The sequence below is a fragment of the Drosophila montana genome, unplaced genomic scaffold (genome assembly GCF_035044405.1).
Source record: "Drosophila montana isolate Dmon_TW-CO22-7 unplaced genomic scaffold, ASM3504440v1 contig_402_1, whole genome shotgun sequence".
Taxonomy (NCBI): domain Eukaryota; kingdom Metazoa; phylum Arthropoda; class Insecta; order Diptera; family Drosophilidae; genus Drosophila; species Drosophila montana.
In genome coordinates this window covers 2,030,539-2,046,919 of record NW_026998739.1, presented here as the reverse complement: position 1 = coordinate 2,046,919, position 16,381 = coordinate 2,030,539, and the positions used below count along the sequence as shown (strand labels likewise).

At 38.2% G+C, this 16,381-nt stretch overlaps 7 protein-coding genes across 9 annotated transcripts; 2 read left to right on the top strand and 5 right to left on the bottom strand.

Annotated features, from left to right (window-relative positions):
* Positions 1-228: 228 nt before the first annotated feature.
* lft (lowfat) lies at positions 229-2,684 on the top strand. 3 transcript variants are annotated; one of them, XM_064697855.1, is made up of 6 exons: positions 229-411; positions 1,196-1,409; positions 1,477-1,640; positions 1,705-1,895; positions 1,956-2,373; positions 2,451-2,684. In XM_064697855.1, exons 2-5 carry the CDS (start codon positions 1,337-1,339, stop codon positions 2,332-2,334), a joined length of 807 nt encoding a protein of 268 aa, XP_064553925.1. In that variant the 5' UTR covers positions 229-411; positions 1,196-1,336; the 3' UTR covers positions 2,335-2,373; positions 2,451-2,684. The 3 variants fall into 3 exon arrangements, with proteins under 3 accessions (XP_064553925.1, XP_064553923.1, XP_064553924.1); XM_064697853.1 differs by having other exon boundaries at positions 230-411; positions 1,956-2,684; XM_064697854.1 differs by lacking the exon at positions 229-411 and adding an exon at positions 557-687 and having other exon boundaries at positions 1,956-2,684.
* Positions 2,685-3,469: 785 nt separating this feature from the next.
* Positions 3,470-5,932, bottom strand: Ir31a (Ionotropic receptor 31a). Its single transcript, XM_064697845.1, has 6 exons — positions 5,746-5,932; positions 5,188-5,678; positions 4,249-5,118; positions 3,903-4,189; positions 3,708-3,847; positions 3,470-3,652 (listed from the first exon to the last, which is right to left on the bottom strand). The coding sequence occupies exons 1-6, from the start codon at positions 5,891-5,893 to the stop codon at positions 3,579-3,581; spliced, it is 2,010 nt and encodes a 669-aa protein (XP_064553915.1). The 5' UTR covers positions 5,894-5,932; the 3' UTR covers positions 3,470-3,578.
* Positions 5,933-6,199: 267 nt separating this feature from the next.
* LOC135439186 (probable trafficking protein particle complex subunit 13 homolog) lies at positions 6,200-7,866 on the bottom strand. The gene is made up of 5 exons (XM_064697846.1): positions 7,750-7,866; positions 7,303-7,690; positions 6,929-7,241; positions 6,741-6,869; positions 6,200-6,678 (listed from the first exon to the last, which is right to left on the bottom strand). The coding sequence occupies exons 1-5, from the start codon at positions 7,790-7,792 to the stop codon at positions 6,235-6,237; spliced, it is 1,317 nt and encodes a 438-aa protein (XP_064553916.1). The 5' UTR covers positions 7,793-7,866; the 3' UTR covers positions 6,200-6,234.
* Positions 7,867-7,959: 93 nt separating this feature from the next.
* RfC3 (replication factor C subunit RfC3) lies at positions 7,960-9,368 on the bottom strand. Its single transcript, XM_064697861.1, has 5 exons — positions 9,194-9,368; positions 8,678-9,128; positions 8,393-8,607; positions 8,254-8,331; positions 7,960-8,193 (listed from the first exon to the last, which is right to left on the bottom strand). Exons 1-5 carry the CDS (start codon positions 9,294-9,296, stop codon positions 8,042-8,044), a joined length of 999 nt encoding a protein of 332 aa, XP_064553931.1. The 5' UTR covers positions 9,297-9,368; the 3' UTR covers positions 7,960-8,041.
* Positions 9,369-9,610: 242 nt separating this feature from the next.
* Positions 9,611-11,285, bottom strand: STUB1 (STIP1 homology and U-box containing protein 1). The gene is made up of 6 exons (XM_064697852.1): positions 10,948-11,285; positions 10,689-10,887; positions 10,490-10,631; positions 10,310-10,415; positions 10,012-10,068; positions 9,611-9,948 (listed from the first exon to the last, which is right to left on the bottom strand). Exons 1-6 carry the CDS (start codon positions 11,068-11,070, stop codon positions 9,706-9,708), a joined length of 870 nt encoding a protein of 289 aa, XP_064553922.1. The 5' UTR covers positions 11,071-11,285; the 3' UTR covers positions 9,611-9,705.
* Positions 11,286-11,821: 536 nt separating this feature from the next.
* Positions 11,822-13,285, top strand: TfIIB (transcription factor IIB). Its single transcript, XM_064697851.1, has 4 exons — positions 11,822-11,980; positions 12,043-12,454; positions 12,510-12,744; positions 12,811-13,285. Exons 1-4 carry the CDS (start codon positions 11,964-11,966, stop codon positions 13,092-13,094), a joined length of 948 nt encoding a protein of 315 aa, XP_064553921.1. The 5' UTR covers positions 11,822-11,963; the 3' UTR covers positions 13,095-13,285.
* Positions 13,286-13,506: 221 nt separating this feature from the next.
* TBC1D16 (TBC1 domain family member 16) lies at positions 13,507-16,168 on the bottom strand. The gene is made up of 2 exons (XM_064697844.1): positions 14,315-16,168; positions 13,507-14,253 (listed from the first exon to the last, which is right to left on the bottom strand). The coding sequence occupies exons 1-2, from the start codon at positions 15,848-15,850 to the stop codon at positions 13,630-13,632; spliced, it is 2,160 nt and encodes a 719-aa protein (XP_064553914.1). The 5' UTR covers positions 15,851-16,168; the 3' UTR covers positions 13,507-13,629.
* Between the last annotated feature and the right edge of the window lie 213 nt (positions 16,169-16,381).

Below are 16,381 nucleotides of genomic sequence, written 5' to 3'. Positions count from 1 at the left end.
AAAAAACTGGTTAAGTATTTTCCTAAATTATCCTTATGATATATTACTCACTTAATCGATGACAAACTTTTTGAATAGCAGCAAATTATTTTCGGCAAAGTGGTAAGGCAAACAAAACGTTTTTGTATTACATTATTTATTCGATTTCTTCTATTAGTATCGATAATGCACAAATCGATATCGTGCAGTCAGAATCGAAGTACATATTTACGGCGGTCACACGACGGTGTTGCCAACCATATTAGTGGCCCCCTTTTTTATAGTAGGATGATAAAATCTGACAAGCAAACCATTAAGTTTGTTCCTTATCCAACACTTGCGATAAAGCTTATGTACGATCACACAGTGAAAAATTGCAAGCCGATATAATTGAACAGTGCGCATGCGCGGAGTCGGCAATGAAAATTACAGGTTTGTTTTTTATACTCAACAAGTTAAACACTTGCCAGCGCATTTATATATATATTGTGCATACGTGTGTAGCCGTTTTTTTTAGCGATTGTTAGCTGACGTATAAAGTGTAAACGCCATTTTATAATTATTAGATATATAAAGACAGATTGACATAAATGTAACATCTAAAATGACAAAATGAATATGCATATAAAAGTGTGCGTAATATGTGACAAGTGTTTGTAAAAAACAAGAAAAAAATTTCGCAGTTGACAAAACTGTGTACATGCATTTGTAAGTATGTATGTATATATGTACGTGTGCGTGCGTGTCGTTTGTCCACAGCCATTTAACGGCTTACATATGTATGTATGCATATATACATATATTAATTATGGGTTTCAAGTGTGTATACTCCTTGTACCACTTGTAAAATATGCACATACAACCTGCAGACATACATATATGTACATCTGCAGACATGCGTCCGTGTGTGTGTGTGTGTGTGCGCGTTGCGCCTGTGTGAGGCGATTTCTAAAAGAGCATAAAACAGATGACTTAAGAAGCAAACTGGAATTGCCGATGATGAAATACCATCACGTTAATGTACTTTTACCAATGCGTAAAGTGTTCAATAAAAATGTATGTACACTGAACATAACTTGTGCCATTCAAGGAGAAAATCAAGAAAGTTCCAATTAAACGCGTATTAGTCAAACTCTGACGAGATGTCATCTCGCACTACACATTTTAAAACTCGACATTAACATTTAACTGTTCCACTTTTATTATTTACTTTCAGTAAAAGTTTAATGAATAGCTCTGCTGATTTAGGATTTGTTAATCCAAGTGTTTCTTTTTTCCTTGTGATGATTTAAGCTGGAATCAGTATAGATTCTATAGCTCCAATCTTGTACAATATTCAACAAGTGGCAAGCGTATAATGGTCTATCCCGAAGAACCTTTTTGGGCGTTGCCAATGGTATCCGGATTATACGAAGATAGAGATTATAGGGGTAAAGCAAGCTAATTTTTTTTTAATATACCTTTAAATTTGATGTTTTGAACATTTCTCGTATCTAGTTAATGTAGTGGAAGCTTTGCAAGAGTTTTGGCAAATGAAACAGACACGCGGCGTCGAGTTGAAAAATGGAGCTCTTGTGATTTACGAATCGATTCCGTCGAATAGCCAGCCTTATGTTTGCTTTGTAACATTACCTGGCGGGAGTTGCTTTGGTAGTTTTCAGGTGGGCTTTTTTATATAAAATGTTATTTGTATATATTACTAAACGTTTTCTATTGACATTGCAGAATTGCCCAACTAAAGCGGAAGCCAGACGAAGTTCAGCTAAAATTGCCCTCATGAACTCGGTATTCAATGAACATCCATCTCGTCGCATAAGCGATGAATTTATAGAAAAGGCGGTTCAGGATGCACGCGCTTCTTTCAAGGGAACACCACAAAATAATGAACTACCAGAATCGGGAATTGGCGCGTTTAGGTAAGTAGAAGAGAATTTTTTTAATATATAACATAAGTCTAGACGTAGTTTTGTATTTAGATTCATGCTTGAAGCAAATAAGGGGCGAACAATGTTGGAATTTCAAGAATTAATGACCGTCTTTCAACTACTACATTGGAATGGATCCTTAAAAGCAATGCGCGAGCGCCAGTGCTCCAGGCAGGAGGTGGTCGCACATTATTCAAACCGCAGTCTGGATGATGAGATGCGTGCCCAAATGGCACTCGACTGGATAGCACGTGAGCAGGAGAACCCTGGCGTGCTTCGAAGAGAATTGGTCTTGGCTGAACGCGAGCTAGAGACGGCACGCATGGCAGGGCGAGAGCTACGTTTTCCGAAGGAGAAAAAGGACATATTAATGATAGCACATAACCAACTGGGTGGCAGCAATTTGGGTGCAGCATCCATTGAAAACTGAACAAGTGAAAGGAGCTAATAATAAAGGGGATACAATTAGGTATATATGGAGAACAATCCGTTCTTAGTCTTGGCATCATTAAAGCATCATATCTCTATATATATACATACATTCAGCAAGTAATCTTCGCAAAAAAACCCGCATAACACAGACAACAGTTTATTTTATTGGCAAAACCACATGATCTCGAGTTCTGTTAAATCCGTTAAAGCTCATTTAAAAATAATTACCAGGAAAATGTAAGAATAATTATCAGTTACTGACAGCCCGACAAATGAATATTATGAAGAGAAAAAAAAAATCATAAAAGATAAAAGAAACTCGTTTAAAAACTGACAAGTGCAAAATACTTTCGGAATGAAAAATTGTGATTTAAATACTGAATTTACGGAATTATTTTGAGACTAAACTTAAATAGTATAGTTAAATTTATTGTGTGTATATGCATGTGTATTTATATATCAAACATTGTCTCAGCGCCAAGCGCAACTCATTCGAGGCATATTACCATTTAGATAAATTTTTAAATAACTTCATCGATCCCTAATAAAGTGTACTAATTTGGCAATTCAATTATTTTATTTGTGAACTTTTGAACAAAATTATGTTAAACTAGTGCAAAAATGAACTGTATTAATACATATGTCGATTGCCTAATCACGAAATAAAACCAACAAAATATGTCTGTCTGCCTTTTTTAGAAAAATCATATACATAAATCAATTAATATGCTTGCACTCAAACTCCAAAAAGATTCTTATAAGAACTTAGAACTCTGTTCTTCTCTAAGTGTTCAAATTAAATCTGTGTAATATTATTAAACTATATATTATGATTCGATTACCTTCAGGTCATACGTGCTAGTATGGCTTTTCATCCGAATACATACGTATGCGATTTCTTGAGATGGGTGTCCTTTGTAGACTTACTAGATTTATCAGACTTGTATAAATATTTCATTATAATCCTCAACTCCTTTGATTTCAGTTTTGATATCTTGTCCTCCAAGCATATTCCAGGTATTTCTTTTTCCAATCAACGTTTGCTTACACTTTGTGAATAAATTTCTAGTTTTAAATGTTTTGAGAGCTGCAAATGGTTTGCTACAAAATATTGAATGTTTGAAAAAATACTGTTAAGCAGTTACGAAAAATACTGTTTTAATACCACGCTTTGATTTTTAACCGATAACTGTTAGCAAAATTAAGCGGGTAAGAAAAAAGCTAATTCCAGTTAGATTCTAGTTAAATCCTTCGTAATCGCAATTTAACTGTTACTATCTCCAGACACAGCGCCAGTAAAGCGAGTAATGCACCACCTTAAAACGTGGTCATGAATTAAACATTAAAAAAAAAAAGTATACTATTTCTTACATAGCAGGGTGAGAAATGCTGAAGAAACACCTGATATGGTCACCGGGTAGACGGTGTACAACGACTGACATTCCGGCTTTTTCATTTGACGCTGTCGTAGAATTCTCTCAACTAAACCAACTTCGCGAGCATTGCACATTCTAAATAGCAAACCAAATTATAACAAATTACATGTCGTTACAATTACGTACTTACGCTATTTTGAAAAGCTCCGTATATTGACTATTTTTATGCACAATCCAATTCATAATCTCCACTTCCATGAGACCAGATACCTCCCGTAAATCGCAGATTTCATTAGCATCAAACAATTCTGCTATTATCGGATAAGCGTCTACAACCTCGCAATGAAATGCGAAACCGCCGCTCTTGAGATAAGGGATTGCTTCCTCTATGTGACCGTAAACACCCATTTCATTGGCACCTCTAGATGAGGATAATTTCTTGCTTATTAGCCGAGTCACAACCGGGTTTGCACTTTCCTATTTTAAAACATATTTAAATCAAAGCAGAATCTCTTTACGTGATTGTTTCGACTTACTCTAAATAGAACTTTATAGTATCCTATATCTTCAAATGATATTTTGAGCGGGCTAGATGTTATTTCATCAACCGTAGCCGGACCATGATCCGAAGAGCTAAGCAATCCACCAACGACAGATGAGGTGTAATAGTTGTACATTACCACGGAGAATAGGAAAACTGTTACCACAATGGAACGAGACGGTAAGTCTTTGGGAATAGGTTCCATGCCCTGTTGACAAACGGCGCCAAAAGTATGTAGAATACGTTCAGTCCAGTGGCTTTGGGATTTGGGATCTGCACGCGTCATTTTATTTTCAGCTGTCAAATTTATGCCCCTACGCTTCAATCTAGCTACCCACAATATATTCCTTATATTCAAGTTTCTTCGTTTCAACTGTTTCTCTGTTTTGGAATGCCATCTTTTGCTCAGGTACTCGAGAAGCAGCCAAATGACGTTAATCCCTATCAAGGTGCCCAGCGTGAAGAACCACACCTGTCTGCTAAAGGGTGCTAAAAAGTTACCGCTTTTTCCGTGTGTATCCAAATCGGGCGTAAAGCGAAATAAAAACGCCGTCTCAAACTTCCAGCTCTGATGTATAGTGTCGAACTCAGCAAACCGATTTATACGATTGAATGCGCCCGAAGCTGCAATGTCTGCCTCGTTGCGCATAATTATGCCCAGCAACCCCAATCGAAAAGTTGTGTTGCCCAATCTACCAGCCCAGCCCCTGGAGTTGCGGAACTTTACGGTAAAGTTAAAACGATCTCTGAGCAGGGATAACAGCTCGTAATGATACTTGATGAATGCTGCTACACCAGGATCCTTTGTGGGTCGTGATAGTATTGCTTCAATTTGTTCATTCGTCAATATATCCTCTTGATCAATCTAAAATATATTAATAATTGGTTTGTATAAGCGGGAATTTAATTTTATTTATAAAGCATTTTTGCTTACCACACTTGCACCCCTTAAAGTCAATCCATTGAATTGACTGCGATATTTTATGCTTTGCAGCTCGAATATGTCTTTAATTATAAACAATTTTTTTTTATCATTTGATAGTTGTGCTATTAAATGTAGCTCCAAGGCTGATTTCAGTTGACGGCCTTTTGAATGTACGTCCCAAAGATAATATGTGTCTTTTGTTTTATTGACATAGGTCATTTGCGCATTCGGGCCAACGTAATCTAGCTCGAGTGGCAGCAACTCGTCAATTTTCCTATCTATGCCCCACAGCAGCCACTGATATGTTTTGTTGAAATATCTATTGGCAGAAGCCTCCTTAAGCAGCCTAGATGAACCGTCGCAATTTGTGTCGACAATCACCGTAGTTCGAGCGTAATTTTTTCTTGTTAAAATTGATTTGAGAAAATATGAGCTATTTATGTGGACCGGTTGAACAAATTGATTGGATTCCATCAGGGCTAGAGCATTCGAATAAAGATCTAAAACGAAAAAAATTATGCAAAATTAATAGATGCAAGTTTGGCAATATAAAAGTAAATACCATACCTTGTTCAGAACAGGCAAATATAATGCTTTCTTTAGTTTTAACCAATCGCGTCGTGAACTCCGTTAAAACAGAAGTTTCCATTGGGGAACTTTGTCCCAAAAAGACACATGCTAAGGTGAACACTAATGCAAGCACGCTTAAACACATTGCATATAATTTCCCTTCTGCTCTGTGATATTTAAGCAAACACGCTTTCTTTTATAGCATAGTGCACTAGGTGGTTGATTGACAGTTCAAATTGAAGCAAGCACTTACGAATGCAAATTGAAAAATGTACGCGTAATAGTGCGTAAGGAGTCAATTAAATTATCAATCAAACAAAATCTGCAGAAATACATTTTTAGTTACAGTTAAAGGAGCCGCCTCGATCCTATATGCTATTAAAATAGATTAATAGTTTTTTAATGTATTCTATACTTATAATTATAGTGACTGCTATTATTTACAATTGGCTTTCTTTTAAATTTTCAATTTTATTCAGGCAATCACTATACCACTTGCAACTGTATTTGCTTTTGCATTAACGAGTCAATGGGATTTTCATAACGAATCAACTTATTTAGCAAAAATGTACCATCCTGATGGTAATCGGCATCTACAACAAAGACTTCCACAACTTTTGTAATTAGGAATTGCTCGTTTTTTAGAGTGTCTACTATAAGTAATGGGGATACCTTAATAAGCCCCAATTTAGATGGACAAATGGTTAGTGGAAATTCTGCAAGCTGGCCCGGCTGCAGCACATCCAATACAAAATCAGCTGAACCAGTATAGGGGCAGTCGGCAAACGCTTTAGTTTCGAGAGTAATGTGCAGTTTCATGGCGTGCTCGGCTGTATTGGTTACTCTGCATTTGAATGTAAATATGGTGCCGATTTTGACAATATTTTCAGCATCGATTACTTCTAAGCGCAGGTCTTTGTATTCAAAGGGCTGAAAGTGATTAAAAACTTATCCAAATCCAATTTGTGTGAATGCCTTTTCTGACTACATACCAATCTCTGCAATTGGCTCGTCTGCAATCTGCCCTTCTCCCCAAAATTCGATCTCCAGACAATGTCCAGCTTACCCACATTATTTGCTTCGCGAAGTGTTTTGATGTCTTTTGCAACTTCGGGTTTTGGCTGGAATTTTAAAAATATTTAATCTTGTGAATGAAAGTTTATGCGACCATTGGATCAACCTTTATGCAATACAGAAATTGACAGCTGTTATTTGGCTGCAGCATATTTTTGGACGTGAATACCGACTCTCCGTTGGGTAGCGTATTCAAGGAAGTCACTGTGTATTGCTCGGAACTATCCAATTCAACTTTTTCCAGACAAAATGGTCCGGTGGTCACATTTTGAATTTGCGCCTCTAGATATATTTCATCCATTTCGGCATTATAAAACTTAGTTTTCACATCCAGTGGCTTGAGCACTTGAAACTTGAAGAACTTTCTCAGAGATTGTGCGAAGCCAGCGGGACTAGTATAATTCACCTCACACACCAATCTAATAGATGTTTTTAGTTAATTAAAGATAAAATAGATTGACTTAGACAGATGTTACGCACATGTGAGTTCCAATCTCCTTTACTTCATATCGAATGACATCATCGAGCGTCTCATCGGCTGTTAAGACCACGGAAGATTTCTTGTTTTCATGCATTAGCAAATTTATTCGCGACGTGTTTGACTGCAAATCGACCTTTACAGAAACGCCTTCAACGGGATGAGTCGTGCAATTGTGTACACAAATGTAGCTGGAAAAGGTTTCGCCTAGATATATATTTCCAAATGATTGGGGTAACAGCATAGTTTGGCCAGCTCCAAGTGCTTCGGCACAGGTTCTGGCAATGCCATCGAACTCTACCAGTCGGTTAAAACTCTGTGGCAAATCCTTCGGCTCGCAGGTAACAATTGGCCCAAGCCCTACTAACGTGGGGCGGGTCAGTCGCATAACTATAATAAGAATGAAAGCATTATTTATTATCTAAAAGACTGTAGATCGGTATGCATACCCTTCAAAGCCAATAAATGAGTTTCCGTGTCAGCAGAATTCATTTTTTTCAAGTATCAGGTGAAACGCACAAAAAATAAAACACAAATATCTGAGTTATCGATAGTTGTTTATTAGTGATGACAGCAATGACAACATATATCGTCAATATCAAAAACCTCGCGACGATAGGTATCTTGAATCCCTTAATTATTTAAACAAATTCTAAATATCGGCTTACTCCATGCATTTTCATTTAATAGGTAGCTTAAGTTTAATTTACATATATAATGACAAACAAATTCACCAGCCCTCTAGCTCTCCAGCGAAACCATGTCACGACTTATAAAAAAAGCAGAGACCAGCGCTGCAGTTTGGGCAGTCTCAGTGCATCCTTTTGCTAATCTTTCCTCGACCTGTGCCATCTTCACAATTAATTTATTCATTACCGACATGGGCAATTCAACTGTAGGCGAAAAGTAAGAATTAATTATACAAATAAAAAAGCACTGTAAATTATACTCACGTCTCATAATGAACAAATGCAGTTCAGTGACAATGTCCTCCAGGGCAAGTCCGCGCTTACTCTTGGCTTCCTCAATAGCTGATCAAAAGTGAGTTAGTTAAACTACGGATTACTCTTTTTCTATACGCTGCGTACTTACTATCAAATGCCGAATCAAAGGTTGCTGCCGAGAGCAATGTTTGCAGCATGTGTTCAATTTCACTTCTTAGCGGATAACCCACACACATATAAACATTATCCTCGTTGACTATATCAAAAGCCATTGAGGTACTCTGCAGCACATTTAACACTTTTCGCATATCACCTTTGGCTAGCGTTAGTAATGCGTTCTTGCCATCATCCGTAACGTTGACCCTTAAAAAACAAGCAGTACAAATGGTTAGTTTAAAAAGACACTAATTGAAAATCTTCATTGGTCACTTACTTTTCTTCCTGTATAACCTTGTCAAGACGCGGCAGCATCTGCTCGGGCGAGAGCGGTGCAAAGCGAAAGCGTGTGCAACGCGATTGTAGAGCCGGTATTATTTTGCTCAGGTAATTGCAAATGACGCAAAAGCGAACGTTTTCCGTGTACTTTTCAATGATGCGGCGCAGTGCATTCTGCGCGTCGTTGGTCATAGCATCTGCCTCATCCAGAATGATTAGCTTAAAAGTGCCACAAAAAATGGTGCGTGTCGAGGCAAAGTTAAGTATCTGGCCGCGAACGATTCCAATGCCACGATCATCGGAAGCATTTAACTCCAATACCATAGACTTGAAGTGTGCCGGCGAATAAAGCTGACGTGCACAGGCAAGGATAGTACTCGTCTTGCCCGTGCCAGGTGGCCCATAAAAGAGCAAGTGCGGCAGCTGCTTCTGATTAATGAAACGATTTACTAAAATGAAGAAAAAAAAATGTGAGCTGCACAATTCGTCTGCCACAATTAAAGCATGCACTTACTAGTGGATATTATTTCCTCATGGGATATCAAGTCATCCAAGCAGTTGGGACGGTATTTTTCAACCCATGGCATACGCACAACCGTACCATTGCTTTCAGACATCTTTATTGTAATTTCCACTGAACTTTATATTGGAAAGATATTTACGCGTTCGCGCCGTTTTCTAAGCGACTGAGTCCTATCGGAAAATGTATCGATACTTCGCGTGTTCAATCATCGTTTCCATTTTGACTTGCGTTAAAAGCGATTTTTCTCACGATGTTTCCGCCCTCTTCCTTACTTTTCTAAGAATTAATTAAAATAGTTCCAATTAGCTCTTGCAACAAGGCCTATGTATGTATTTTACTGTATTATTTTGTTTGATGTCATCCATATATGATGTTTTGAAACGAACATATTTAATAAATTGAGACAAATATTTCTTGACCTTTTATATATGACTGCTTCTAACAGATATTTAATTACAATATATATATTTGCTGTGTTGTTTATAATTACAAAAAACAACAACTTAATAATCTAAAGACCATTCATTGTCGGCAATAAATGAGTCAACTACCTCTTTCATTGAAAAGTTTGGTATTAACTGGTCTTGCGTGAGTTTGACTCGTGTAACAGGATCAAAATGGCCAACACGCTGCAAATGCTCCTCAATATCCTTCCGCTCATAAGTGATACCAGATGGGGTGATCACAGGGTCAGTTAAAATCTCAAAGCTTATTTTTCCACATAGGAAATCCGGCACATCACGTTTCTGTAAATCAAATTTTATGCATTTAAATATAGTCTGCACTTGTAACTTAACTTCATTACTTACCCTTCGGCGTTCATCCACTTTTGCGAATATATTGTTAAGCTCTTGGATGTGATCGTCCTATTGGAGAAATTTATATAAATAACAATGAAGAGTCAAATTACATTTTTTATGAATTCTTAACTCTATAGCGTAGTCCAAATTACACGGCAAAAGTTAGAGTACACTATATTATAGCATTCATTAATTATTGAAATCTTAAAAAGCTAACTATAGTTATGTGACGACACGCGAATGGAATTTTTGATAACTCAATTGAGCTTAGTAATGCGAGTTCCTCTCTTATGCATACAAAACTTACACATTCTTGTTCAATTTCCTGCTGTTTATCTTTAAGATGTTCCTCATTCAGGTTTTCATTCAACTTTAAACTGGCTAAACGGTTTTCCATATCATCTTTGATCAAGCTGGCAATATATTAGGTAATATAGATTAAAGTTTAAGGAATTTTCAAGTGAGACTTAACTAGGTGTACGATTACCGATTTAAATAACTCTGCAGCTCAATTTCTTGGTGTATTCGTTTTTCCTCTAGAACGTTCCAACGCTTTTTGCGTGCTAGTCTCAACTGCAATGTTATATCATCTCCGAAGTTCTGTTTTTGTTCCTTAGACAAATCATAGGCTTAAAATAAAGGACCATTAGAGTTCCAAGGGGTTTTCCAATAGTATTTATGTCTACCTCGTTGAAGGTGCTTTATTGCTTCATCATAATTATCTATCTCCATAAGGCCCTGTCCCAAGAAAAAATGTCCTTTTAGCAAATTTCCATCTATATCCAAAGCTCGCCGGCAATCCTGACAGCATAGCTCCCAACGCTTCAGCTTCAGATTGCAAAGGGCACGGTTTGTAAAATAGGTTGCATTTGTGGGATTTTTAATCTATATAAATGTTATACACATATGATTCACATTAAATTCTGAAGTTTAAAATTGACTTACAATGGCCTTGGAGTAACATATAATAGCATCGTCATATTTGCGAGCTGCAAATAAACAATTGCCCTGTTCCTTCAATTGCAGGTCAGATAAATTTGTTGTTGAATAAATATGTTTGCTCGTCATGCTGGGAATAGTTTTGCTTTCTTAATCGTATTGTATGTCTGAGAAAATTATTTATGTAGGCATAGAAATTGTCAAAAACAGCTGACACGAGTTTCCTGAGCGATAGAAGCACTACAGAATTTGCGTATCATTTAATCCGTATTCCGATGCACCAAAAATATAAGGGCCTCTCTTTTGTTTTTCTTCAACATAAAATACATATGTGTGTGTGTATGCAGATAATTTTCGAAATCTGTTTAACACTACTATTTATCGATAGTCGCACATTATTGACTGTGTAAAAAAGTTCGATATTAATTGTGCCGCTTAGTGAACTTAGTTATGCTATGTGATTGAGGGAAAATAAAATGTTTCTACAGCAGTCTGACTTTTAGTTTCAAAAATAGACTTGTAAATGAAATATTGTGTTCAGTTAGAAAGCTGAACTCGAAGCATCTTATATGTCCTTATAAAATTGTAATTATTTTGCTCTTTTAAAAAGAAGTTAAGCGCTTAAAAACAGTTTTAAAATAATATCGCAAAGCTTACCTATCTCTTTTCCGCTGATAACCGATAAATGTTAAAATCAGCTGTTTTGTAATGGTTCTGTAATCAGCTTTAAAATTTCGAAATTATTGTGGGTCAATTCTTTGATATTTGTCAAAGGCGGCGATAAGAGTTTAATTATATTTTTCCTGTTTTTTAATATATGTAAATAGGATTTTTTTTCAGCTCTTCGTAAGTATTTGGACAACCTGTTAAAAACATGTTACGACAATGTTAATTTAACAGATAAACGAAGAAGAAGAAGCGAATTTTTTTGTCAGTCGAAATTAATTTTTTGCGTTTGCAAATAGAAAAAACGTAAAAGATTAAAAAATAGTTGAGCATTAAAAACGATAAACTAATATCAAATGGCTTCAACTTCAAGGTAAATAATATGTTTAATATCCTTTGTTAATCGTTTTAATAAGCATCATTGCATTTCACTAGACTCGAAAACAATAAGGTGTGCTGCTATGCACACCCCGAGTCTCCATTAATTGAGGATTATCGAGCTGGTGACATGATATGCTCAGAGTGTGGCTTGGTTGTTGGAGATCGCGTTATTGATGTGGGCTCCGAGTGGCGTACATTCAGCAACGAGAAAAGTGGTGTAGATCCCAGTCGTGTTGGCGGTCCAGAGAATCCCCTACTTAGTGGTGGTGATTTATCCACAATTATTGGTCCTGGCACAGGCTCGGCTTCATTCGATGCTTTCGGGGCACCCAAATACCAAAACAGACGCACTATGAGCAGTTCAGATCGTTCGCTAATCTCCGCATTCAAAGAAATTTCATCAATGGCTGATCGCATCAATTTACCCAAAACCATTGTCGACCGCGCAAATAACTTATTCAAGCAGGTGAGCAGAACAAGTATTTAGTTTGATAACTATTATAGCCCGATTTGTTTTGCAGGTACATGATGGTAAAAATCTAAAAGGACGCTCAAATGATGCCAAGGCATCCGCTTGCTTGTATATAGCCTGCCGCCAAGAAGGTGTTCCACGCACATTCAAGGAAATCTGTGCAGTTAGTAAGATTAGCAAGAAAGAAATTGGTAGATGCTTTAAGCTCACATTAAAAGCACTTGAGACAAGTGTGGATTTAATTACCACTGCCGACTTTATGTGCCGTTTTTGTGCAAACTTGGGTAAGTTGATTGTTTAAAGGGAATTTTAAGATTCGACATAATTTTGTATATATTGTATATTTGCAGATTTGCCGAATATGGTGCAGCGAGCTGCTACACACATTGCAAAAAAAGCTGTGGAAATGGACATTGTACCTGGTCGATCGCCAATCTCTGTGGCAGCCGCCGCAATTTATATGGCATCGCAAGCATCTGAGCATAAGCGCAGCCAAAAGGAAATTGGTGATATTGCTGGAGTAGCTGATGTGACCATAAGACAATCATATAAGCTAATGTACCCGCATGCGGCAAAACTATTTCCAGAGGATTTCAAGTTTACAACACCAATTGATCAGCTACCGCAAATGTAAAATATCCTGCAGCATAGAATATCGATGCTCAATCATCATTTATACCTTCAGAAACTAAGTTTGCAAAATTAGCAACATGGATATACATAAATATGTGTGTAGGGCATGCCTAGTTTTAAGGCAGAATTGACCATACTTTAATCACAAGAAAAATACGATTTTATTCATATTAAAATGCCTTATATTGCAAATGAACTCGCCTTGTTAAACCGCAGCACGAAGCTTGCACCAACGTAATTAAGATCAGAGAATAATATATATAGGGAATGACATACACGTTTGCTCAGTGCATTGTACAAAAAAAAAATAAATGCTCATGTTGCTGCTTTAAATAGTTACATTTACTATCATATTCAACATTTACCGTGTAACTTCTTAATTTATCTTTGAGGAAGTAAACATTTATTCAGCATAGGCATATATTATTTAGTATATTTAGAAGCACTCGCTTAAAAGCTTTCATTATAACACATAATTGTAATATAGTATAAATAAGTAAGAGTAACTCGATATACAACAGTAGAAGCCACATAAATTAATCAATACCCAAAGAGCACTTCTCGTTATCCGTATGCCCCACGCATTCCAAGGCAGGTCGATGCTCCGAGTCCCACATGCCAGGACCACAGCGCTTGCACAGACCACTTAATGTGCATGGAATCTTTGGTAGCTGTCGATACTGATACAGCAAGCCGCGTGCCTTACGCAAAATCAGTTGGCCATCCATGTACATGGCCAGTGAGCTGAAGTGCAGCAGCATCTCGTCGGCACGCAAGTTCTGAGCAATAACATCATCCGCATAGACAGCAATTATGGCCAGGCAGAGGAACAAATGAAAGTAGTCTGTGAGATAGTTTGACCAGCAAGCCTCCCACATGCGTATGACCACGGCCTCGGTGAATTCCCGCTTAAAGCATAGCAAAAGCCAACGATGACAGAACAGTAGCTCCATGGCTTCGTTGTGTCGTTCCAAGTGCTCGTAAAAACGCGGCAACATGAGTCTTATCAACTCACGCAGGTAGCTCAAATTGTGGTCTACATCGTTATCCGTGGGCGTGCAAACAAAAAACGCCCGTTGCATTAAGCCCACAAAACACCAGAATGTTTCCGATTCGTTTTGCACTTCACACAACACGGGTGCTAGTAGATCACTCATGCCCTGAAAATATAAAGACAATCATTTGGATAAAAGGGCAATCACGTAGTAAATAAGAGCTTACCTGCGAGTAGGATATGCTCGTGTTGTAAATGGCAAAGTTTAGCAAAATGTTTTTCATCATCTCGGTGTTGGGATTGTCGTCACCGCAGAAAAAGGGATTTGTACGATCGGTGCGAACAACGTCCTTCTCGACAACGCACTGCACAGTCCTCCAGAATTGCACCTGCTGCTCCGGCGACATGGAGTACAAACGCTTGCGTGTTATTTCATCGTACTCCTGCCGCTTGATGTCCATCAGCACGGCCCTGTCCTCGAATGTTGATGAGAACGAATAGCACTTCAAGATGAAAGGCCAAACGGTTTTGCGCAGACTCTTTTCCAGGCCACCGAAAAAGACGCACTTGCGCAGCAACAAATCATCATCAATTTGGCCCTTCTCGTTTAACAGCGTGCCATAGAAGAAGTTTGTGGTGATTCTTTTCACATTGCCCTCATCGGGATGCATCTCGGACTGTTTGACTTCGGGGCGACAGACCATAAAGTGTCGATACGGCAAGTTCATCTTCTCCTGGCCAGGAGCTAAGGTAATATTGTGTAGAAAACAGTGCCACTGGTGCAGCACCTGAGCCAAGTGATCCAAGCCACCGTAATGGAAATGTAGTATCTTGTATTGTGATTCGCGCGAAGCTATCACCAGCTGACCGGACGTGCACTTATCATCGTTGAAGAAGAGACGCAAGGAGCGCATTTGGCTAAGATCGACGGAAAAGCGACGTCCTCTGATTACTGCTTTACGGCGCACAGTCGGCGTGGCGTTGGCACTCTCCGGGAACACCAGGTTATGCTTGAAGGCCAGCAGCTCTGGGGTCATCCAGTTTGGATTATTATCATCGGACACGGACCCATCCGAGTTTAGCTGATGTGTAGGCAGATTTGCTCGGCCATCTACAGCAGCATGGCTGCCCTCACTGTCGGGCGAGGCAATAATACAGTTGTACGATTGGGAGATGTTGCTGTTCTCGATCTGTGGATTGGAAATGGTTATGTTTACGGATGTAATGGGGTTCTTTTTGAGCAGAGCAGCCAAATCGCCAATGGATGCAGTTTGTCCGCCCAGCAGCGGCTGCAACTCGTTTTTCAATTCCTGCATTTCAGCCGCGTTTTCATCGTCGGCTCGCGTGCCCATTTCATGTTCCGTCTCATCGATGATCCGGGGCGCGGGCACCGCCACTTGGGATGTGGGCGAGAAATGTCCATTGGTTGGTAGCATATCATGATTCCGATGGTGTATAGCCTCCCCGTCGGTGGTGGTCGAATTGCACTTGCAGAGTGAGGTGTTCGGTATCCATGTGAGTAGGAGGGTTGGTCTTTTGGCGCTGTTGTACTGATCTATAAAGGTTTTCGTGGTGCATGTCAAGTAGCCGGGATAGTGTAGGATATCGGATTCCTGGCGAGCCACAGTCGGTGGATGAATACAAACATTGTTCTTGCAAAAAAGTATTTCGTTGTCTTCGTAAGCGATATCGATTTTTTCATCAGACCTCTCTTCACCGAGAATAAAGTTGGATGCCTTTTTGATAATATTTCCAATTGGCATTTTTGATTAAATTTTTTCCGTTAAGGCAAACGGTTAAGTCAATTGCAGCCTTCTGTTTCGTTTAATAGAATTATACGAATGTGTGCAGCAAAGTAGATGAGACTTTTGAGAAGGTAACGCGCCTTATTATTAATTTGATTTTCGAACGGTTCTCACATAAGATAGTAACAATGGGTGACCATCCTGTTAGTAGGCTCATCAGAATTGATTTTTAGTTCTGCTTAAGTTTGAATTTCAATTTTCACATTGGAATGTTTATAAGGTGGCTGTGAAGAAAGGAGTTGGATACCGACTCACGGTATTAATAATTTGAATACAATAGTATCACAAGTCGTTGACATAACTATCGGGTGGTCAAATAACCGATAGTTTTTTAACTCTGCAAAAAAAAAAGATTTCTCTTAATAGAATAACCGTTTATTTTAGTTGGGCTCTGCATTTTAGATAAAATCCGTTTTTTTTAATATTCATGCATTAGGTTATACAAATTATCGAGTAGGCGAAAAAATCGATAATTTTGAATCTCTTATT